At 40.6% G+C, this 24,882-nt stretch overlaps 1 protein-coding gene across 1 annotated transcript in view; it reads left to right on the top strand.

Moving 5' to 3' along the window:
- LOC104468877 overlaps positions 1-23,133 on the top strand; it is a 30,514-nt gene extending 7,381 nt beyond the window's left edge. The window contains exon 4 of the mRNA XM_010083154.1: positions 22,962-23,133. Coding sequence (XP_010081456.1) covers positions 22,962-23,083 — 122 coding nt within the window. The 3' untranslated portion in view covers positions 23,084-23,133. The remainder of the gene's footprint in view (positions 1-22,961) is intronic.
- Positions 23,134-24,882: the final 1,749 nt, after the last annotated feature.

Below are 24,882 nucleotides of genomic sequence, written 5' to 3'. Positions count from 1 at the left end.
AACATCCTAAATGATAACAGAAGAGTCTTTTGGCACGTTAAAAGCATAAAACTAAAATGTCCAAAGGATAAAACTAAAACCAACAGGACACATTGAATCCTTTATTGTGGTGTGTTCCAAGTCTGCTCTCTGCTGTACCGTTACACGGAGAAGCCACGGATTAATCTGATTTCTGGTGAAGAGTTAAATAGGTCGCGGAGAGCTGCTGCTGGAGGCCTGTGTTTTCCCTGTTTGTTGGTGTCGAGGCAGTCGCAGCAATGCTGAGTAGTTGCTTTCTTTGCTGTCTCAAAAATCTGTCTCGTGCACTCAGTTGAAGGTATGAACAGCTGTCCTGGGAGGGCTGAGGGCGTTAGGATTCTTCAGGCAGGAAAAGAGAACATGGGGAAAAGAAGGAAGGTGGTTGAGGGGTATTAAAAAAAAAAAAAAAGAATGGCATGAAAAGATGATTAAGGCATGAGTGTTTCCTGCCTCCTCCAATGTAAGACCTGGGGCAGGCGAGAAGTGAAGGAAGGCAGCTGGTGGCAGATCCTGGTCAAGCAAAAGGAGATGGTTCGTACACGTCGCATCCCTGAGCTGTGGAAGCCCTTGCTGTTGGAGGATGTGGGTACCAGCAGCTGAAATGTATTAAAAAAGCAGTCAGACAAGAAAAATCCATTCAAAGCTGTTAAATCAAAAGAGACGATGTTTGTCTTAGGAAGTGTGTGTATTTGTGGCACTGAAGTGGAATTGTTGTGAGAATTTGGCATCTGTCATTCATTAATTTTTGCTTGGGGGGGGGCAGCTTATTTTCATATGACTTTTAAAGGTAAGTACTGGAGACAACACTTGTGTAAACGAGCTCATGAAATGATCAGAAGGAGCTCAGGCAGCCACCTCCTGTTGGTGTAGTAAAGTGTGTGTTACCCGCTAGCGTATTCTTCAACTTCGGAATCGCCAGCGGCAGGGAGTAAAATCCTCTGACCCACCCGAAAAGCTGCGATAGGAGATAGAGCAATGAAGTGACGATCCTCTCTGTGCTGCTCGTGTTTGTAACGTTACTGTTGTACCTTCAGAGTACCCCCTTTAGGACGTGAGCAGCTGTGATTTCCCCCCCTGCTTCCCAATAGGAATGGGGCTGACGCTAGAAAACCAGTTTCACATCGGAAGTTCAGATCCATTACATGGTATCTTTAAATCACTGGGTTTGTTTCTGGTGTAAGTTATGGAGATGTCACAGATTCTGTGTCCCATAATGTCTTTTCTCCCCACAGTCCCCCATCAAATTAAGATATTTTGTTTTTCAAAGTAGTGTAAATGTTGGTAAAAGTATATATGGCTGTAATGTCTTTTTTTTTTTTAATAACTTCTCTAACATGGGTGTTTTATTTGAGTGGATTATTACAGAGCTCCCACTGTGTAAAGTGCTGGAATATCAAGTTTTAATTTGAAAAGTGAGATTTTTACAATGTTGTGTATTAAAAATATTTTGAGTCGGTATTACTTGTAAGGTAAAATGATTTTTTTAATATACTTTATTTTAGAAGATAAGAAAACTTGTGCATATTGTAACGATTTTATTTTAGATGCATTTTTTTAGAGTCAAAAAAGTGGGGCTTCCTAGTAATGCTATAAATTTAAAGCTGTCCTACAGCAAGATAGTACAATGCAAATATGACTTAATAAGATCACAAACTGAATTTCAGCAAAACAACCAAGATTTACATTAAATTAGGAATTTTAAAACCGATTTAGTTTGTTTTACTGAGCATTTGCTTAATAACATTTCGCCTTCCTGCAATCTTTTTAAAGACAATAATTCGTCTGTGAAACGCAGGCACATCCTCAGTAGAAAAATTGAAAGCAACAGCTCACTTTCTGAAACCACACATACAGTGATAGAAAGAAATATTTCAGCTCTACGAAATTTAATAAATCATCCCATTTCCTAATTTGATCATATTAGATGCTGATGTGGAAGAAGCATTTCAAATACCATCTCCTCATTAATATACATCAGTCTGGGGAATAGGATGGAATACTTATGCAGAGATGTCACAGTTCCTGTTTCTTAGTTTACTAAGTGGAACAGGTTGATGTGATACTGGGTGCTATTTGTCAATGTCTTGCTAAAATGGTTTGGGTCGAGTTATGGAGTCCAGAAAGACGGCGGCTGATAAATCAAAAGTGGATTGAGTGGACAGGAGGCAGTGATTGATACTGTGACAGGATATGAAGAAAGGAATCTTGATACAAGCATGCATGATATTGAATATGAGAAGGAAAATGGCCCTGGAGTATGGATATTATTCAAGGAAATGAGAATAATAATATCATCTTGAAATTATTGCTGGGTGAAGATTAGGATAGTTCTTATTAGAATATTATGCTTCTCTGGGATGGAGGAACTCAGATTTCATATAATTTCTGTGTGGATAGAGTCTTGTTAATAGTTTTGGAGTTTTCACTGCAATTGTTCTGCAAGTTGATCATATGTGAAAATACTTCTTTGCATCAGCACTTGGAACATGGATCTTTGAATTATGTAGCTTTAGATAGAATTAACCAAAAGATGCTAACCTTTGTTCCCTGATTCCATACAATTCTGTGATTATAAAATATTTCCCTATAGTTGCCTTTAAATACACAAGTTTGTTTTTATTTTGGCTGCCAAGTGGTTTTGGCTTTTCCCTTGATGTTCAACTGACAACTGCTGCCTTGAGATATCTTTAACACAGTTCAACTTAAAGATTGACACAATAGCAGCTAGTACCTCTGTCCGTATCTGAGAGGAGAAAATACCGCGTGTAAAGTAATTGTGGAATTGATGCCTTTGGACTGTCAGTGAAGGAAGTCTTTGGTCAGTGTTTTGTTTTGTTTCCCCCCCCCCCCCCCCAGTGTTTGTGTGGGTACATGGTTACAGCTCATTTATTTCTTTTTCTGTTGTTCCAGTCTAATTGATTTAATATTGAAATGTGTGCATCTTCTTGCAGTCCGGTGGCAGGGCAAGCTACTTCTTATGGATGGCTTTGGAATCAGCTTGGGTTTTGGTATGAAAAAGCCGCTTCTTGGCTACAGTTGCCGTTATCCTAGCAGTGGAAACTAGAATTACCTTACGCTCAACCCTCTGTAATTTGCCAGAATTCTTTCTGTTTAGCACCTATAGTTTGTAATATTTTAAAACAGAGTCCTCTAGTCATGCAGAGAGGTGCAGTGTGAAAAGGATCATTAAATAAATAGCAGTAAAGCCCCCTAATTCCTTTACGATAGTGCTGTGTTGGTGTACACACCGAATAGTAGTGCTCTCTGAAGATAGCATAGTTGGCGTTGCCTGGTTGCTGCCACACAGCGAGGATGGAACTGCAAGAAAAGAATTCCCCACCACCCCTTTCTGGATGCATTCTCGACACTGCTGCTTCAAACACAACGACAATACCAGGCAGTGCTTACCCTCAAGGTGGAGATCCTTGCCCTTGGGTGCGATCTGTCCTCAGGAAGGTGATAGCTTCATTCAGACGCTTACTGGAGGCTGGGGCGGGCTGTACGTCCTCGCTATGGACCAGCTGCTCACCCGTGCTCTTTGTAGCGTGCCACTGTCCAGGGAGCAGCTTCAGCTTTTTGCAGGTTTCTGTTTTTAATACTGGCAAGAGCCAGTCATCTTTTGGACGAGGCTTTTTTTTGTCTTTGATAATTTCTTTTTTTTAAAATATCTCTTTCCAAATAAATCCATTATTAACAAATATTTTAATAAAGAGTTGCTATTGCACAGTGAAATGTTTTCAGCATCCAGTGATAATCCTGTTTATATCTCTTTCGTATTTGCACAGCTTGGAGTGGTGAACAGGAATGGGTCTGTCTCCGGTTAGTCTCTTCACAGGCTGGATCTGTCCTGGTTGGCACACGCTAATGCCTGGCTTCTAGGAGATGACAATGTGGAGTTTTAATTATGGACGACTTCAGGAAGAATTTTCTAGAACAGCATCAGCCTGAAAAGAAAATAGTGGTTCTTGGGTGAGAGGAGGATAAAAGGGATGAATGTTTTGAGGTAGACATTGGTGTCAGCAGCGATGTCTAGTAGAAGAGATCATGGCAGATAAACAAAATACAAAATTGTGAGGAGGAGCCTTGCAAGCTAGAGTGAGAGCTCTTGGAGGAACAGGGGGAGGTAGATGGGAGATTAAAAAAAAAAAAAAGAATGGAATGGCTCAAGTAGGGGGGAAAGAGCATCACAGAAATAAGATGAATTGTGGTCGTGTGGACTTAGAAGACTTTTTTTTTTTTAAGAATGTTGTGGAGAAAGAGTACATATGATGGAGATGTGTGGATGAAAGTTGGAGTTGGTTCCAGTTGAAGAGCAGAAGCCTTGCCCCTGGGAGTGTTACCGTAGGTGATGGTAGTTGTGGGGAAAAGGAGAGGTTAGGGAAGAAGGTGAAGGTTTCAGGCAATATGAGTTTTATGGTCTGATGGGAAGGAGATGGAAGGAATTAGGAAGTGGAGTCACAATAGCAGTATTTGGGGGAGAGGGGACAAACGTGGCTCTTCCGGTGTATCTGCTGCGAGAAACAAGAAATGACAAGACAACTGTGAAGAACAAGCCTGGGCACATACTGTCAGACGATGTTGAAAAACTGTCTTAATCTATAAAAATGCTTTGGAAATACCTCCTTTGGAAAGGGATCCAAATGTTTTCCGAAGAGAACCAGACAAAAGCCCTATAAGGAACCAAGTCATGCTGTTAATCAGAATATTTCTTTTGAAATGGTTCATTAGTTCTTTTTTTTTTTTTTGCCTGGTGGTAGCTACTGGAGATACTGTTCTTTAAAAGTTTTGATCTGCTGCCTAGGATATTTTTTTTCTTATGTCCTTGCTATAAAAATTAACGCACTCGCATGCAACTGGCCATACAAACCCACCTAACTGTGTAAGGAATCCGGGTCAATATTTGTCCCCTCACTGGTGGGGAAGGGGAAGTTTGGAGCTTTTGGTCCATTCGAATGTGTATGTAATTAAGATATTATAGTATTTCTTTCATTAAAGTTCAAATACAGGCTTGGGGCAGGGAAGAACTAGTGAAATTCAGATTACTGAGTTTGCTCATGTGATTTTTAGTTTTGCTGTGCGTTATAACGTCAGCTCATATTTCTTCTTTTTTCCCCCCAATAAATCAAAACCTGCAGTTTTATTTAGGATCTTGTTATATGTTGTATCACAAATAGTTTCTAAACGTATTTTTTAGCTATAATGACTGACTCTTTTTCAAAAGGAACTGAACAGTTTGTCTACATGACTCTACTGGAAAAAATGCAGAGGTGAAGCAGTAGCGCTGCAGATATCCTGGAGCAACAGCCCACCAATGAGCACATTACCGAGATCTAATTGACCGCTTTGGGAAATTAAACTTCATAAGGCAACGCCAAGGGCCCTTAAGTTACCAATAAGGCCAGATAGCTGCTAGTGACAGTTGCTTTGATGCTTTTCGTTGGTATATATATAAAAAAAAAGCCTGTAAAAACCATGAATGCATAAGTGCTGCTCATTTAGAGCCAAGCGTTGAGTCTAATTGCATGTAAACTTTTTTTCTAAAACAATCCAGGTGTTATGTACACAGAATGTGTTTTAAGTATAGCTTCTTATTTTTCTTAAACCTTTTGTTTCTCCCTTTGGGAAAGGGTGTATTTGCAGGTTGGTGGTTTGTTGGGTTTTTTTTATGCTTCTGTTTTCTGTTTGGGAATACGTACTCAAGAAGACAAGAAGAAGAATGTGATTCCCCTTAGTGGAGAATTGGCTTTTTGGTTTCGATGTGTCTGCATTCTAAACTACTATGTATTTTTACTTTTTTTTTAAATCCTCTTTTTCTCTGGTACCAAAGCTCTGGCCATGAAATAGAATCTGTGATTTTTTGCTGCAGAGCTCGTGTTTCCAGAGGCAGCTATGCAAACCAACATATAGCAGATGTCTTCAAGATGCATCGGTAATATAAGACCATCATTGTTTGCTGTATACGTTACTGCTGTTGCCAGTGTTAGTTAATAGAATGTGATTATCAAAATGGGAAACACAGAATTATAGAATTTAGTAGAAACATTTTACTGTTTACTTTATTCCCATCTTTCATTCTTTCTAATAATGTGTGACAGTAACAGATCCTAGTTTAAAAAGATGCAGGTGAAAACCAAGTATTTATGCTGGAAGTGTTTTGCTTTTCTATGGGACTCGTGGGAATGTAAAAAAACGTAGCAAGAGGAAGCTTTACCCTGTAATGGTAGAATACAAGTAGCTGTCAACCCCGTGCATTTCAAAAATTCAGCCTCAATTTTACTGAAGGTACCCGAGTCAACCTTGCTGAGGTTGTACGTGCCAGCGTTCAGGTTACGTGCGCAACCCTCGTTCAGCTTCCCCGTTCACGAGAGTTTTAACGATGGTTTACTGTTTCTTCCAGAGATTCCTTGCCATGTTTACGTATCAATAGATTGGTTACCATTGTCCTTCTGAATTACCTGTGTGTATTGCTCCTCTGTTCCTTCATTCAGGTTAGGTGAGGGGCAGCTCTAACAAGGCTGTTGTTCGTATCACCACCCCCTTGATCAGGGGTCAGCAACGTTTGAAGGATGCTGTGCCTGGTGCTATGCTTTTTTTCAAACCAGAGGTGACGTATGTTGCTAGAAATGTATCATATCCTGGGAGAAATTAATTACCAGAGAGGTAAGATGTTGTTCATTGGTAGTGTCTTGCCTCTATGGCTGGCAGCTGAAGTGAAAAATCAAGAAGATGTACAGATGGTAACGCTTCATCTGGTCCCGGTGTAGGTTTATTGGTACAAAACCTCGGCCCTGTTGGAGGCGAAGGCAGAGGTGCGCTTGACTTCAGTGATTCCAGGTTTTACTAAGGTGTGATGTTATAGGAAGATGTGAAACCTTCCATTTGTTTTTGAATAGTGTAACAGGAGACAGATGTATATAAATATCATGTATGTTTTTTAAAAAAATGAAATCTAGGAAAAGGTAGGAAGTTAATACCTACCTTTCTATTAACTGTAATTAAATGTCTTGTACTTTTGTAGAATTTTAAAATTTTGAACCTTTACGTTTTCTGCAAATTCTTATACGCATACCTCCAAAATACTGTGAAACATATGCTTTCAATATGGAGTTTCCTTATCCATAAATATTATTTTAAGATACTCTTCAGTTGCGGTTTTCATAGGATCATATCCACTCCTAGTAAGGAGTGAAGAAACCCTCATTGACTTTAAAGGGTTATATTATGCTCAGCTCGAATAAGTGCTTTTCTTTTTTTTTTTTGTGGTTCTGTACCACTGATTTGTATCCTAGAAATGAAGGCAAGGGCAGTAGTAATTTTTTTTTTTTTTTAATTCTGCATATACTGTTAGATATCTATTTTTCTTCTATAGTTTTTGCTTCTCTTGTATGGAAACACACAGGGGTAGGCTAAATTGCAACAGAATTTAAATTAATCTGTGGCATAGCACTGAAAATCTGTTACCAGTCTATATCAAAAAGATATGCTAAAAGTTTTCCTGTTAAAGCTCTAAGCTTCTTGATTGGAGAATAGGGGGGAAAAAAAAAAGAAAATCCTTTTCCTATTTTTCTGCTATATAGTCTTCTTGAAGTTCTTCCAAATTAGATTTTAAATGCCAATTAGGAGGTTGAATATACTAAAATAAAAGCAAATACAACCAAAATGGCCTCACCTTATGGCTAGTTAGGCTTTTTCTCTCAAAAGCGGAACCTTTGCTCTGAGCATGGCTTTGAGAAAGATATTCAGCTTAATGAACACATTAATTAGAACCATAACTATTTATAAGATAATTAGAAACGAAGCACGGTAAACTGGGCTTTTCCTGCAATTAATGGAGGATTAATTACTGGAGGTAATGAAGTGGATTTTTAAATGCATTAAGGTGAAGTACAGAGATGTGCAAGGCTTTGTGATAGTCGCATAATTATTCCAGGCTGTTTGAGCATAGCTCATATGAGATCGTTAATAAGCATCATTGCATCATTATGTATGCACTTAAAAAGACTTACCACCAAAATGACTGCCTAATTATTTCTAATTGGCAGGAGTCTGTGTAGTCATTGAGCTGTTTGTAGCCATTTTAAGGTTCATTTAACTATCCTCGGGGCCATGTGATAGATGGAAAAAAGCTTCAACTACACGCTGGCCTTGGCTGGCGCCGTTAATCAATTTTGGTGGGCTTGGGTTTGAAATGCATTTGCTCATGCAGAGGTCAAAACCTGAAGTAGTCCAAGCAAAGTTTTGCTTTTTGAAGCCACTTGACTGTATTCGTTAGCAATTAGTAAAATAATTGTGTCTGTCACTATATTTGGATTTCCATATGACTTGGTATTCTTTCATCACCGTCCCTTCTTATGGCATATTAGCTTCACGGGAAACCAAATATTCTTCCAACAGACCCTTTTAGCAACTTCAGTGCAGTGGCATATGTTCCCATAGACTACCTTTCTTCATTCATTTGTTCGCTTAAACAGCGCAGCGCATTTCAACACAACCGTCTAATTTGCTCCCGATTGATTGCTGAGTGAAAGTTTCTACCCAAGGACAACATTTTAGGGCTTTTAAGGGTATCTCCGAGGAATTAGTCATTAAGCATTAAGAGAGGAAGCAAGGAGTCGTCGAATCGAATGCTGACGTTCACCAGAGTTTGGTAGTTAGGGGCATCTATTTCCAAGACGTTGACAGCTCTGTAGGTTCAAGGACATCTTCTGGCAGAGGAAAGCCGCGTAATCGTCGCGCTTGTTTAAAAACTCACGCGGATGTTAGCGCGCTGGTTCTGTCAATAATGACATTAGAAATGTTGTGAATATCATTTGGAAACGACCTCTGTGAGATGTTATAATTAGTACGTGGTTATTTTATCTTACGCTGTCAGATTTAATGTGACATCCCATTAGGTGAGCGTCTGTGAAAGGTTTCAATGAGCGCGTTGTCCTGTTGAACGTAATCATAACCAGCTGTGGGACCTTGTCAGCGTACATAAGCCATTCATACAGCTTAAGAAAACACCGGTGAGCAAATTGTAGGCTAATAAAAGAAAGGTCAGCGTTGCCATTTTTGCTACGAAAATGTGATGCTAGTAATTTAATGTTAAAACGTGAGTTTAAAAATAATTGTTCTGGTTGTGGTTACAGTGATTGAAAATAGTTATTCACTTAAAAAAAACCCCCAAAAATGACATGTATTCATGAAATATTAGTTCAAATAACAGATGAGGGGAGAAAGCAAGTGAGTTGTGGTAGCATAAACTAAAATGCAAACTAATCCTTAAGGCAAGCTGCAGAATCCTTTCAAACTTTTATTTTTTTTTATTTTGAGACTTTTATAATGGTAGTCTTTGAGATCACTTTTGTAAATAAATATTCAAGACAGCAAAGCTATGTAAAGTACCAATAGCCTTTCTTATTGATACCATGAGGAGTTTTGTTTTATGAAGTCCCGTCAAATATGTGGCAATGGGGGTGCTGCTCTGTCGATGATCAAGACTGTGCCTAGGAAATACATTTTAGAATGGAACAACAGGTTTAATCTGCTTTTGAACTTTCTCATTGGTTGTATTGGAAAATCGGGTGTTAGTCAGAATTGTACCTACTGATGGGTATAGTTTGATGTAGTGCAGCGTGCAGTGGGAATCCCGTGAGTGTAGCTGTCACGTTAGTTATGAACCTGTGCACAGTGAGAACTTCAAACATACCTTTATGCAATTACCAAATTTCAGTGTCAACACGCTTGTGCTGAATCTGGGGTTCAGTCCGGACCCCATCGCGGAGAGAAAGGCTCGTCCTCCCTGCAGACAGGAGTCCCTCTGCTCTCCTTTTGGGGTTTGCTCGGGAAGATCAGTTTGTATTCCCTGGGGCATTGTAGAGCCCTGCTCTCGGGGCCCTTTGGCGTGCTTTGGAACAATGAGCCGCTTCGGCCAGTACTTCCCATTCCTCGGGGCTTTTCTCTGGCTTAAAGCAGTCACTTTCCGTGCTGCTTCCTGTGCTCCATGCTGCCCGAGTGTTGTGCCATGTGCTGCGACTTACAAATAAATGATGGTAGAAATGAACAACAGAAAAAACTAACAGTGGCTAATGCTCTTCTTGCCCTGAATCTTTTGCTTCATTTGTTTGTCTGAAAAATCCCAAGTTTGGTGGTTTTTTATTTTATTTATTTTTAATTTTTTTTTGGAAAACTGTCCATTCCTGGAAGATGTGCATATACTGAGAATTTATATGGTTTTGTTAAAAACATCACTTTGTAGGTTATCTTTCAGTGGGGAGGCAGACAACAGCTGCTGGGCAGGGCATGGGGAGAGCAAAGAGGAAATCTGTCTGAGAGATGGGAAATGTAGGGGAATTTCAAGCAAGCCTTTCATTGAAATTATCTGTTTATTCTCTGTTATTAATTTCAGGTCAGCTGGTTGTTCTTAAGTCTCCAACGTAAGTATTTTGACTGTCAAATGAGAACACAAGGGTTCTCTTTTCCATGATTCCACTCTACTGTTAAATTTCCTTGTGAAGACCTTGTGAGTTAAACCAGGGCAGACAGCAGAATGGACACGAACACGGAGAAGGAAGGGAGTGTGTGTCAGTGCAGGGACATCATTGTGGGGGTCCTTAATTGTATCTGATTTACAGGATAAAGACAAAATCTGCACAGTTACATGCCTTACATCATGGATTGTCCCGTCTGCAAGACCCAGTGAGCAAGTGTGTGCTATAATCAGGGTATTTCAAGAGTTCTCCAGCCTGCAAAAGGGCGATAGATTGCAACGCTAGAGTCTAAGTCAGTGGAGCCCCTTACTCAGAGGGGAGGTAACTGGGGGTTGTTAGGATGTGTTGTTACTCACCCTGCGCCTGGAAGGAGCAGAAGGATGAATGTTGCAGGTCAGGCAGCAGGATAAAGTAAGAGCTTAAATATTCTGATGAAAGCTTTCCTGAAGACTGTGGTAAAGGATCTGAATTATGGAGTATTCCCATGCTTCGGCTAAATTAAAAAGATCGAACTGTCTGAATAATCCAATGAAGTCTTGACCTTAGTTCAGAACATACCTTACAGTAAGCTGGTACGATCAAAAGCTTGGTGCATGTTATGAAAGTGAAGCTTGGAAACCAAAGTTAACAAGTCTGTAGTACATCACAAGCGTGAAGTCCAGTAGGTTGTTAGAGACGACATCGTCTCAGCCGTAGGAACATCTCGATTGCCTGTGGTTAGTCAACCAACCCTTGTGTTACTTACACTAGGAACGTGCTGGACAGGGAGCAAGCTCTGGGTGTGCTGTGCAGTATCCATGAGGATTCCAAATGGAATTTCAGCCCCAAAGACTTGGTAGGTTGATTAGTAGCAGGAGACAACAGGTGTGGGGAAAATAACTGAGTTGGAGAGACATGAGAAATACCCAACAGTAAACCACCCGTCTGCCAGCCCACCGAGCCGCAGGCACCCAGCGGTGGCGTTGTGGGCATGGGGACATCAGGGACTGCTGGAGGGGTGGCAGGTGAGCTTTCCTTGCTTAGGACTTCATTAGTTTAATGTATATTGCTGCCTTTCAGTTCTGAAATCCCATAATGATCCAATTCCCTCCCCCCACTTTCCCCATGATAGTGTCAATATTCTGGGAGTCGTGGTGTGGCTGTAGGGAAGAGGTTGTTGAAGCTTTCGAGGGACACAGTAGGTAGTGTTTTCTTTTTGGAGTCTGCTTGTTCACTATCTTTTTGGTGGTATTCTCGGTGATGGAAATGCAGCGCTGGTTGGTGATTATTTTGTGGGTTTGCTGTGGCTTTGCGAGGTTTTGTTATTTTATGTTTGAAACAAAAAGGAAGGCTTAGAAGAAAATTCCATTGTAAAACTGAGAAGCTTTTTTTAAACCAAGTCATAGGTATGTAGAAATCAGGATGTAATTGATCTTTACCCATTTAAATTGGGACTGGTATCGATTAGTGTGTGAGCAGTATCGTCAATTGATCAGAACAGTCATAGTACATTTTGGAGTATAATGATCAAGTAGTTTTGCTACTTTATGTATTTTTTTTTTAAACAATCCAGATTTTTGTTGCTTCTCTTTTTGGTATGTTTTGTTTTACAGTATTTTGTGTAACAATTGCCGGTTCCATGATGAAACCCCTTTTTTTTAGAATACTAAGAGGAATTTTCAGAGTTTCTTCCCCCTGCTTCCTTGGAGTTTTTAATTAGTCATTAGAGTAGGGGTTTGGGAAACACACCAGGGTTGTAGGTGATAACTTCCAGTAACGCAGGTTTTGCAGCCGATAAGCCCGTCAGCTCCGTGTTCCTCATCAGTCCCCAGCAAGCGAGCTGGTCAGCGGTCACCTAGGAGGGTCTTACAGGAAGACCATGCTTTCCTCTGTCCACTTTGTGTTTGTGAAATGCAAAATACAAAAGCAAGATGCATCTAACTTGCATGTAAATTAGAAAATTATCTTTGCATTTCTGTTGGAAATATTGCTATTGGAAAATAGTGATAAAACCTACAAACTGTTTGTTGTGGCTTCAGAAGATTTTGACTGTATGGCATGATTTTTTTTTTTTTGCTTTTTTTGGTGTGTGTATTTCAGGATTTTCTAAAGCCCCTTTATGTCTTAATTTTCAGAGACTTCAGCCTATTGTCCAGTTGTGGCTATTTTCATTAAATATGTTGGTTGTTTTTTTTTTTTTAATTTGGAAAGCCAAGATGATATTCTAAAAGTCTTTCTATATGCTTCATAAACCTATTGTGGTAAAAAGTATAGCTGGAAGACCTCAAACTTTTTACATCTCATAAAACTGGAACCTCAGAAGTCTGGTTATCACTGAATTAAAGGGAAAACTTTCAATTTTTCTTAATTGTGAGCACAGAGTAATGGTTTAATTTGTTACCAGTCAAGTAAAAGTAGACACCCAGCTTTTCATCCAAGTGGTATTTCCAAAGCATCATTCAAGACCTCTGTTCATCACCTGAGTCGGGTCTGTCTCAGAAGTTCCAGTTTTTTAAATTAGGTGTTTGTTTCTAAGGACAAACATATGCTTTAATCTTATCTTTAAGCAGGTTTTTTTTTCCGCAGTGTTGAAGAATGAGAGATGTTGAGATTTTTTTTTTTTTTTTTCTGTTGGTTCAGTTTTGACAACGATGGTGCTGTAATGCCCTGGGTTGGGATTTTTTTGGCATTTTTTTGCAGTTTAAGAGAATAGTTAGTGTCCCATGGTGTAAGTTTATTTGAAGCATCTGTTTAGGTAATTTCATTCAGCTAATGTCTCTTTGTGGATGTAAGTATACGTAATTAGTATTGCATCTTTAAGCTCGAACCATGATGGGGGCCTCGATCTTAGATGTTTTACAGTCTTGTCAAAGAGACAGGAGAGTAGCACTTACCCGTAACTCATTTGAACTTCTCCGAGGCACTAGGGAAGTGAACTATTCCACCTTGAAATCTCTCATTTATGTTCCTTAACTTTTTAACAATATCGGAGGTGTTGTCAAATTTACAATGAATAATTACCTGGATGGCGATCCCATCTGGAAAATGAATTTGACCTTTTTTCATGGCTGTGTGATCCATCCAGATCTTCCTGTCCTAGCAGATGCGGAGTCACTAATGCCTGCGTGGTGTAGAAACGAGTCATTTGGCGTGTTTATTGAGAGGCCTGAAAGTAAGCCGGCCCCTTGTTTTTCAAAATAGATTCCAGCTGTATCAGGAATAGAATAACTGCACGTGTATGTAACATTAATTACATTCCTGATGAATTTACTTGCTAATAGTATGTTACCTTATCCGTTCATATGGAATTCAAGTTTTCCCATTATTGTTTTTGAAAAGAATGTAAAAAAAAAAAATTTGAGTTTTTTTTTTTGTTTTGTTTTGTTAACAGATTGCTGGAATAGTAATTACTTATCAACCTTAACTGTGGTTTTATATGGGAGTTTATATACATACAGTGTAGATGCAGCTGGGTGTTGCGTACATTTGTGTAGGTGGATGTGTTTTCATGCCCTTCAAGTCTAGAACTTCAAGGCTGCTAGAACTGCTTGGAATGAGAAAGGATGGGGAATGGGAGGGGTGGCTTTGTTCTGAGTTTATTTAGCAGCCAGGATGGTGTACTAACTCCTGTTTATAATTTTATTGCCCAAAGGTTATTAGAATGAAATCCTAGCTTCTTCTGTGCGGTCGTGAGATGATGACATGAGTGCAGGGTTAGAAAAAAGACCTGTTTTGGGGCAGTTTTTACAAAAAGAAAGATGCGAGAGAAATTCCCTGCGTGTAAGAACAGATGTGTTCTTAAAGCTGGTTTGAGGAAAAATCTTAGCCAAGGGAGGCAATTCAGAGTCTTCACCAGATCAAGGGAAATGAGTGATGCGACGTTTCCTCCCCAGTGAAGATGCAGCCCACGATCCTCAGCTCCTTTGGACCGGTTATATCCAGGGCAGTTAAATAAAGCGGGGAGGGAATCCCCTCCTGCCATCACGAACAGAGTGGAGCATTTCCCAGCTCTGGTCGATCGGTGGGAGCTGTTCACACAGCTGTTCTCCCTTCCCAAATCCCGGCCAGCACACTTCATTACCCTGCCTTTGGCCGCAGCTGCTCCTCTGCAGGAAGAAGCCTGTAGAAAAATAGGAGATATCGTTTGCTGGGCTGAATGCAAAAATAATGTGTCTCCACTAACACTGCAGTTAGTGTGTGCACTTCCATACGGATCTGTGGTGTGCATCTGGCCTTCTCGAGCAGGTCACACCTCTGCGTGCGAGGAAACGCTCCTCAAGGAGCTGTTCGATGGAGGAAGCGAGTTCTAGGTCCCTACAGGTGAGTGTAACTCCCTTTGTCAGGCGTTCTGTGAAACCCCATCGGCAAAACCAAATGGTTTATCTCCGTGCTTGAATAGCAGCTGTTTCATCTCCGATTTACATTTCTGGTTTTCAGATAACATTTAATAAAGCCTGGTTTTGGTTATCTCTGAAGGCTCTTGTTGAAGTGCTCCTCCAGCTGGTAGGGTTGTCGTTGGCTTTTCTCTTCTGTCTCACTCCATAGGCAAGGAGTTCAGACAGAACTCTAGAAGCAAGTCTCTGAGCAAAGGACTGCTGACACAATTTAAATCAACTTTATGTTTTTCTGGAGCCAGTTCTTTCTCACCCAGTTGTTGATCTCCCGTAGGTTTTCCAGCCCGTTTGTGGTGATGCGCTGTCATTGTGGGCGCTGGATCTAGCATCTCTAGCATCCAGCAGCTCCTGGAAGCAGGGTCGTTGTAGGATAGTCAAGGTGTTGTGGCAAAGAAGGCACTCCAGTCTTCTTTGGAAGTGAGAAGAGGTAGAAGGTTGGAGTCTGGAGAACTGGATTTGTAATAAATGGACTGCTGGGGAATAGACGAGGCTAGAAGTAGTGACTTCTCCATCTGCTCTTCTGCCTGGCCATGTTTACGTACTCTTCATGCCACTGTTTCAGTAACTACTTTCTTTAATTACAGTTTACTGGAATTTTGGGTACTGTTTCTTCAAATTTTGATTGTGTAATGAATGCCATTTACAGGTGGAGAATTGTTTATTGCTGAACGGAGTTGGTGGCAGTATCTGGTGAATCCAGGGGCTCAGATCTGCAAACCGTGTTCTTGAGTGTCCCGGTTATTGTTTATATGGCATCTTGCGTTTCTCTGGCACTGTGGATGATGCTGTAACTATCTTTAGTACCCCTCTGTTTCGTCACTTACCAACCCTCTAAACTGCTGGCTTGAAACAGGTTCTTTTTCCTCTTAGCACCAGTCTCATTTCAGCCCGAAAAGCTGACTCTCTGCTTCTGCCTTATTTCATTTTCGCTCACCTCATATTTAACAATAAATAAACAAACTATATTATAATATATATTATCTCTATTTAACTTCCTCAAATACATATATTTTAAAGTTGTAAACTAATAGTGACCTGAAATGTTTTATAGAGGTAGTGGTATTTGCATTTAAAAACAAAAAGCGTAGCATCGGTGATTTCCACTCTCGGAACAACTGCGGTTGATGCTTGGAGTTATTTTACCTTCCCCAAGAACTTGCACTGTGATTTTTTTTCTTGTTAGTAAAGTTGAGTTAAACAAGAAACTTTCTCTTAACGTGCTTTGGAAGAGAACAAGTCGCTGTGCTGCGATAGCTGTGTGCTGGCGCGGTGTCTTTATTGCCAATGGGGATATCTGGGCTTGATGCAATGCCGTTGTGTTCCCTTCTCCTTCCCCAGACTTTTGATTTATTACTGAAGTATTAAAGAGGCATGAGTTTGCTGGGTTTTGTTTGTGGCTATTGAGCTAATAATAATCTAATAAGAGTTGTGTCAGGTGAGAGGCACTTAGGAGAACGCTGGGGAAGAACTTCTCTCGGAAATGTCCATTGGAGTGGTGGTTGCTGTTTGCCACCAGAGTTGCTCCTTTTTTCAGAAACTTCCCTGCACTGAAAGAACGCTGGCTTTCCGCTGTCGGAGCTGCCTTGTGTTTGCGTTCTCGTTCCTCTTTCCATTTTAAAATAAGTCTATCTCGGTGCCTGTTTTCAAATTGTCGTGGTTTGAAAAGATTAGATTGTACCTAGAAGATACAGCTCGGTGCTTTAGTGCAATATAATTGGGGAAATACTAAACGACACTGACCTCATTTCCTTTAGAACAATGAAAATTAATAGTTTCACGTTTTATTAGGCTGATATTCCAGATGTAGTGTACATTTAATTAAGTGTAGTTTCCTTTTGGTTATGGTATGTGTATCTGCTTTTTGTCGCAAATTCTTTCTAGTTTTACAGTTTTCCACATGTTTTCTTTCACCATTTATGATTTTTTCAAAGCGGAGCTATAAGGATTTAAATCACTTTAGCATGCAGCAAAACAGTTCCCATTCAAACAATAAACGCCATTTTAAAAAGCCTTTAGATCTTCTGTCACTTCATAAATATAAATGTATAAAAACATTATGCAGTTGTAGTGCCCACCTGCTAATTAAATGCAGATTTCCTCAAACTTGTTTTAAAATCTGCTTATTTGTTTCAACTCTGTCTCTGCTCGGAATACATATGGCCCTTGTGAAACTAATTATGCTTATGGAGCAGCTGTTAAATTTAGTGCAACTAATTTTATCCAATATTTTACATTTTAATTGATTACCTGTGAAGAAATTAGCAAATTAACACTTATTGTGCAGTAACTGAATGGGCTTTTATGGATACTTTCAATTTTTACAAGTGGACTAAGTGTTGATGGAATAAAGACATTTCGGAGGATTTTAGATAGGAAAGTTCTTGGCGAGCCTTGATTAGCCGGTGTGAGAATGTAGGGATCCTGAGTGATGCCAAGCATCTGTGCGTTCTGTAACTTAGACATGAAAAGCAGAATGGAAAGTAATAGCTTTTCACAGAATTTTGGTAACATATGGGCTTATCTGGATCTAAGAACTCTTTGAAGATCTTTGAACTTGACTAAATGACTTAACCTTTGGCATGGTGGGTGGGTGTTTGGTGGGTGCTGGCTTGGGGGAAGGGGGGTGCGTGCTGGCGGGCTACTCTCCAGCTTGGGATTTATTATTTTTTTCTTTTCCCCTCCAGTAGTTCGATGATTTGAACACTTTGGGACTTGCTTTAATATAAATAATCGGAATTATTTTTATTTTTCAACAGGAATAAAATAGAAAAATCTTTATTCTCTGCTTGGTCTGTGGGCTTTTGTTCTTGTTTATTGAGGGATTCTTGGTACAGGTAACTTGTAGCTTCATTTCATAAAGTTACAGCTTTATTCCCTGTTCTGTATATAGAGTGGGATATTTTAATAGGGACATACAGGTGAACTCATTCATGCTGCAAATGGAAATGTGCCGCAGCTTGTTACACACTGCGTAGCAAGTTCAGGATCCTTTCATTTTCACTTTATGGAATTATCTTCCGCTGGCAAGAGCCTGTTGTGCATTTTGCATTAATGTAAGGAATTTGCATAAAGTGGTCTTAAAACAAATATTTTAGGATTTTGGGCTTATAGGCAAAAAAAAAAAAAAAAAGACAACTGTCTTATTAAGATGGTACCGTACTGTAAAATGAAGTTGTGTGGCATTGAGTGCAGCTTTTCAGGGTGCACAGCCTGGGACGGGGCTGGTACCGACCCGTCCGGAGCCCAGCCTGTGCTGCTGGGGTGACGCTGCTCCACACTGGCTGGATTTTGGGCAATATGGAGCCTCATTTTCCTTGTTGGTCTTGATCTTATTTTTTTAATTACCTGCAGCCTTGGTGTACTAGAGAAGGGTGGATAGCCTTACCTGAAGTTGTCAAAGCATGAGCTAAATTTTTGAGGTTTCATTGTTCAAATTCTGCAGGTGCCCCCCAAAAAGTAGATGCTCCATATTGAGTGTTACCTAAGAAAGAAGAGATTTGGGGGGAAGAAACAGCACAGAAATGAAGTGGAGAGAGGTGTATGGATTGCAAAGTCAAAGACTTGAAGCTTACAGCATTCCAGGCTTGCTTTTAAATGTTGTCTCAATTCCGTGCTGATGTCTGCAGGGGGATCTGCCCATACGGTCCCTGGCTGGGACCTGGTGCGTTCAGACAAGGCCAAGCTAAATGGGCAATCAGGGCTTCTTCCTTGGGTCGTCCTCGTGTCACTTGGTTCACTGAACCTCCTGTTTGGGGTTGCAGCATTAGTCTTGACTTGTATTAGCAGGTGGGTTCAGTTAGCCTGGGATGGGGGAGAGCTTGGAGCTGCCCTCTGAGCTGGGGGAAATCGGGCAGGTTTAGATACTGAGGTCCTAGAACAGTTGTAGGTGAGAGGGAAGGTTTCAGAGGCAGTTTGTTTTGGGAGTACTTACCAATAAGTCAATCCCAGGAAGAGCAGTAACAACTGCCTGTATGCAAACCCAGCACATCCTTCTGCATCCTTGGTGAGAAACTTTTCCTTCATTGTATTTTTCAGATGGTTTGGTATAAATTCTTTGCTTTCTGAATAGATTTTTTTGGCCTCTCAGTACATGGTGTTGCATACCTTTCGCTTCCCTCTTGCTCTGAATCTAATCTCTTTAGCTTCAAGGTTTCTTAACTGTATTGGATAAATAACTTCATTTTTCTTCTCCTGTTTAAAATGCTTGATTTTCTTTCTTTTTTTTTTTTTTTTTTTCCCTTCCTTAAGATTATATCTTCTGCCTTTTTTAAAGGATAAAGTGAGTCTCTTCTGTGTGTTCCTTTGGGCAGTCCCTTCCCTGAGCTTTTCAGTTTGGGGAGAAAGAAGCTTTAGCTCATATTTTGACTTTTGATGAATGCAGGGAAAACCTCTTTGTAGGGAGAAACCATTGCCTTTTATTTTCCTAGGTGTGTTGCAGTTCCCACTCCGCACTGCGCAGTCCCTGTACGTGTCAGCGCTGGCCCATTTCCACGGCCCGAGGAGGTTCGGTTTCACGCGTGCTGGAGGCGATGCAGCATCACTCAGTTTATCAGCATAACTGTGGCTTTTGCTTCAGTTGTTGCTAAGCGGCCTTTCCTCTGGCACCTCGTAGAAACTGAGAGCTCTCTTAAGAGCGCACGCGCTCGCAGAGATCAAGAAGATTGTGGTCTTACCTGCTTGAGCTCAGCAGTTCTTGGAGGGTTTATCGCTGGCTTCCTCTTCATCCCGGTTCCGTTTCAGAAGTATTGCTGGCAGAGCTTATTTTACCATGCAAGATGAAATTGTTCTAGAGAATTGTTCTGCAAAGTTCGGTATTTTTACCATCTTGTGTCGTTATCTTTGAGTATTTGGTCTCTGTGCTTCCTTTGTTTTATCAAAATATGGTAAAACTACATGATGTGTCTACTCGTAATATACTAAGCGGTTACTCAGACAGTTAAGCAGTTATATTTTAAAATTTTTATGCCTCTTTACTTGAGTGAGAAGTGCCTAAGATTTTTTTTTTTTTTTCAGACTAGCAGAAGACTAGGAGTTATGTTGCTTTGTCTGGGCTTTGTAAATACTGTTTGTAGTCAATACAAGTCAACACAATGAAGTTAGCAGGCAGAGGTAGATTTAGTTGGGAGCGCTGTAGCTCTGCAGCATTAAGGGAAAATAATGAAAAATTAAGTATTTGCACAGAACTTTGTACGATGATGGAAAACCCATCTTTGGAGGAGATCGGGCTGTGTCTGTGTGGATCCATCGTAGGTCTGTGCTGCATCAACAGGCTGGTTTGGGGTGTGCTCGTTCCTCAGCGCTCCTGGCTTGGCTGCTCCCTCCTGGACCGAGCAGATAAACCATTAGGTTTGTATTTATTTAGGTTATATTTATACCTGCCTAAGTGCATCTTAGCTACTGCAGAACAGATGCATAGAAGAGATTGCAAGTCGATTCAGGTGCAGGAAGATGCACTAGATCCGCTTGGCAACTTTTTTCTGTGCCGTTCCCTCTATCGATGCCCCAAACCAGGGCACTGCCGCTGGGCTGGGGGCTGCAGCCCCCCGAGGCAGCCAGCCTTCACCCCTGAACTGCCTGAAGACCCTTCGACAGGCGCCAGCTTGTTACCTGAGCTAACAAGTCCGACCAAGCTGAAGTTGTCTCTGCGTGAAGCCAGTTCTGGATTGTCGGCGCCTGTGTGGGGCTGACCCACAGCCCGGATCAGCGGCTCCGGGAACTGGAGGATGGACTGAACCGGCGTGTCCTGCCGAGGTGGCTCCTGTGGAGTGGCACTTCACTTTTTTGTTAAGATCTTCACTGTAATATCCCGTTGATCGTCATCTGCCTGCCGCCCCTGTGTGACTGGGAGGGGGAACACAAGCTGGATGTGTTATGTTTTATCGTTGTGAAACTCAAAGGATGAACGGTTGTTATTGATCACTCTAGGCTAATACATTTTAGGGGTTGAAAAGATTGCAAATGAAAGAATGGTGACAGCTTCTGTAAAGAAAACAGAAGTTTGTTAGTGCTGTTGTAAGTGCCTTATTACAAATGTGATGCAACAAATTGAGTTTTAATTTTGAAAAGCTGTTTTTCTGAATATAAAGCATACCTGCCATTCATCCTACTGAGACGTGAACGAACAGAAATCTAGGATTTGAGCATCCAGCTGATCTGAACTGAGTTTGCTGTTGTTTGCAGCTGCGAGAGGTAGATGTGAAACAAGGTCAAATCTGAGCCGAAGAAGTAAGCTCTCGGCAATAACTGTTTGAGATTTCTGTGTTATTTCTGTTTGAAGGGCTGCACCCTTCAGTAAGGCGAGGGCTTGCATCAGATGCAGGGGGCTTGTGTTGCTGTAGGGTGCTTTTGTTTGGTGGTGGGTTGTTTTGGTTGTGGCTTTTTTTTCTTTTTTTTTTTTACTGTTTCTGATTCTGCATCTTACCTGCAGAGTTCTCAGAAGTCATGGTGACCTTTGAACAGTCCGTAGGGCAGGGGTCTGTAGATCTGTGCCTGCCTCATCACGGTGCTTGTGAAACTAGGGTCTTTGTGCCAACCCAAAAAAAAAAAAAAAAATCAATCTGATATCCAGAATACTCTTTTAGATCAAAACTTCTTCTACCTGAGGACCAAAGACTGGATGGATGCTTTTTAATTTGTGATGATATAATAAAAATCCATTCTGAGGCGGCAAACCTTCCGTAGTTCGTAATACCCCAGCGAAGTGGTAATTTGATCGCTCATAGCGTGACCCGTCGTAGGAGAGCTTGTGTTGCCAGAGATGCCATCTGCAGAATGAAACGTAAAACGGAGGGTCTGACCTCCAGCGCTGGGCTGAAAGGCTCGATGGCAGGAACAGGTACGGGAACCCCAGCGCGCTGGACAAATTCCAGACTCAATACCAACATTCTTCCTAAATGTGATTTATAGCTTCATCTGGATGTAGTATTTTCTTTCGCTGCTTCTATCGTGGAGTTTTATTAAACAGTTGTTGCCTTTTAAATTGAGTGATCGTTTGTGTGCGATTTCTGCTTTTAAAGGTCTTTGGAGTTTTGCACTCCAAGAGGTGCTAAAGACATTTTTATACTGTTCTAAAAAACGCCCTTCCCCCCTCAGCCCTCTCGGTACTTAATGAAACTTTTCAATGAGTTGCCATCAGAACTTTTATGAAGACGTGCGTTGTAATAGAAACAATGCAAACTCAAACTGCTGTTTTCTTAAATATTCGTTGTCTGGAGCTACTCTTGTACCATAGATAAAATGTATTGATAGATCATAAATTATAAATTAAAAGTTTAAAAACCAGCTAAAAGAAATTCAGGAATAACAAAAATGTTTTTTTGGATACATGTAGAAGCAGTCATATTGTAATACTTCTTGATCTTTTTTCACTCAAGGATATCAGTAACAACATCTATTTATTACAGAGGAGCGGATAACATGATTGAGAACAGGGTACCCTATAGCCGTGTAGGAACTTGGGACCAAGAACCCAATACGAGCACAAACCCTTGCACCTGTGTTCAGTTTCTTGCATTATTGGGCCCGTAGGGTTGGCCTATTTATAGGTTTTCTGCAAAGCGTGTTTCAAATCTGAACTGGATATTAAGAAGCTGGGTGCCAGTGTCAGCTCTGTAAGCTCAGGATGGGTTTGGAAACATCACTGATGGGTTTTCTGGTCCTTGTTGGAACATTGCTGTTAGTTATAATGTATTGAATATGTCAATACAAGGACTTAGTAGCAGCTGTAAATTCTTTGATTTTTTGCCAAACTAAGTTGATCGGAACTTATGAATTTAAAGTTTAATATTAAAGAAAAAATTCCTTTCCTTTTCTTCTCCAGCAGCTCTAAAGATTACTTTGGTAGTACCAAATTGCTTCGTTAATGGGTGAATACTGTATAGTGTGGTTTAATTTATTTTGCATTCTTCCCACAGAGCAGGAACAATGCTTTCTTCTTCACTTTTCTTTTGATAAATTGTCGGCTTTCTCTTTAAAAGTATTAAATTACAAAATGACTTGAAAATGTGTTTAAAATAGTTGGGCTGTATAACAAATCTAACATACAGTGACAGTGAGAAATGCATGACTGCTAAACTGTAATACTGTGGATTTTGTGTAGATCACGCTCAAGACCTCGCCAACGTTCTTGTAGTCGAAGTAGTGAAAGATCCAGTCATAGGAGAACACATAGCGGGTCTCGTGAAAGAGAGCGGCGTAAAGGCAGAGAGAAGGAAAAAATAAAAGAGAAGGGCAAAGGAAAAGAAAAGGAGATCTATGGCACGAAGCATGGGTAAGTGAAATGACAAACAATATAACTGTAATAAAAACAGGGAACAATTTAGTGTTGTTTTACTTTCTTTAAATTGGTTTGCTTCTAGTACGTGATATTTTATATAAACTGAGTGGAAATTATTTCAAATCTTTGAACTGTGATTCTTAGTATTTAAAAATTCTGGAATGTAGCAATGTTTCAAACTAGATGAAGGTTTAATTTACAATGCTTTTCCCCCCTTGAGTTGAAGTTTGCTAAATAGCTTTCATCAATGGATTAATATAAATGCTTTTCCAATACACAATAACCACAGTTTAAGGAAAAAATGAAGAGTGTTGGAAAGTATGGAGACTATTTCCTCCAAAAAGATGGTTTCCCTGTTCACCTCCCCTTCTCCATCTGTGGCTCCAAGTCCAGTTTCAGGAGAAGCACTTGCTGTGGGTGGACGATGGACTCCTTTCCAAACCTCCTGTCAGCCTCGGTTCTGCTTCCAATGTCCTGCACTGCTCATCTTGCTTTTACAGATTTCAGAAAAGGCCATTTATGTAGTTACCTCTGCTTTCCACACCCTCATCTCCTGCAGCCTGTACTGGGGTGTTGATCTTTTCCCTGTTTATGCGATTGGTTCCAGAAAGGAAGACCCAGGTGTGTGGCTGCATGAATTTCTCGGTGGTGGGTTCCCACTGGAACGCTCGGTGGGAATTTCTGGAGTAGCATCCTCACCCGTGTGCGTGGAGGTGTCTCACCATTGCCTCCCTGGTTTTATGGCTTGATGGTATTAGTGACTTAGTCCCTCAGACCTTGTTACCATGGTCATAACACTGATTATGTAAATATTCAGGGTGAGCTATTTGCATGCTTTTTTCTTATTTGCAGTACTTTACTTAGACTGCTGAGAACGTCAAGTGGAGTCTTCCACTCATTTTAAGGGATATTCTCATTTTACTAAGCCATGTGGGATGTTTGTCTCTTTTTGTTGTGGATGTTTTCAGCAATCAGTAGCTTTCCATGTGAACAGAACCCCTGAGATGTTTGCAGTATCATAGAATCATTAAGGTTGGAAAAGACCTCAAGGATCATCAAGTCCAACCATCAACCCAACACCACCTAACTCACTAACCCATGTCCCCAAGCACCACATCCACACGTTTCTTGAACGAATGTCCAGTAAGTCATGAACAAGCTGCCTTTTACCCATTTACCTGAACTTCCAATATATTTTGATATTTCTAAAAGACCTGGGGAGAAGCTTACATGTTCTAGCCAAAATAATTTTTTTTATTGAAGGAGAAAATGAAGGAAAGGATCCATAACATGTGGTGTGTGAGAGGTTTTCTGGGCTGCGTGTAGAAGCACATTTTCAGTCACGCTGGAGTACCTGGCAGTGCTGTTAGCGTACTGCGTGGCTTTGTGTCCTTGTGTATCGGGGATCGATATGAGAGAGCTGGAGGAAGAACACAGAAGTGCCCAGATTATTTTTTTTTTAAGCAAGCAATTTATCTTTATGTTTTGATAACTTAAAAATTGCTTATGCTAAATTTGAAAACCAAATGCCCTGTTTGGGTCATTTCCAAGGTAGTTAGGACAAAGAGTACAAGTTGATAATAGAAACATTTTACGCCATCAGTTCATTTTCCTTGGAGCTCTGGCTGGTCGGCTTTGTACAAGGATTTCTTACCTGGAGCGTTATTAGACGACAAAATGAAATGTACCTAGGGTGGTGCTGATATAATCTGTGCTTCATAAACTTTTCTGAGGGGGGACGACA

This window comes from Pterocles gutturalis, unplaced genomic scaffold (assembly GCF_000699245.1).
Source record: "Pterocles gutturalis isolate BGI_N339 unplaced genomic scaffold, ASM69924v1 scaffold20260, whole genome shotgun sequence".
Lineage (NCBI taxonomy): Eukaryota > Metazoa > Chordata > Aves > Pterocliformes > Pteroclidae > Pterocles > Pterocles gutturalis.
The sequence above is the reverse complement of the archived record's forward strand: the minus strand, read 5'-3'. Positions and strand labels throughout refer to the sequence as shown.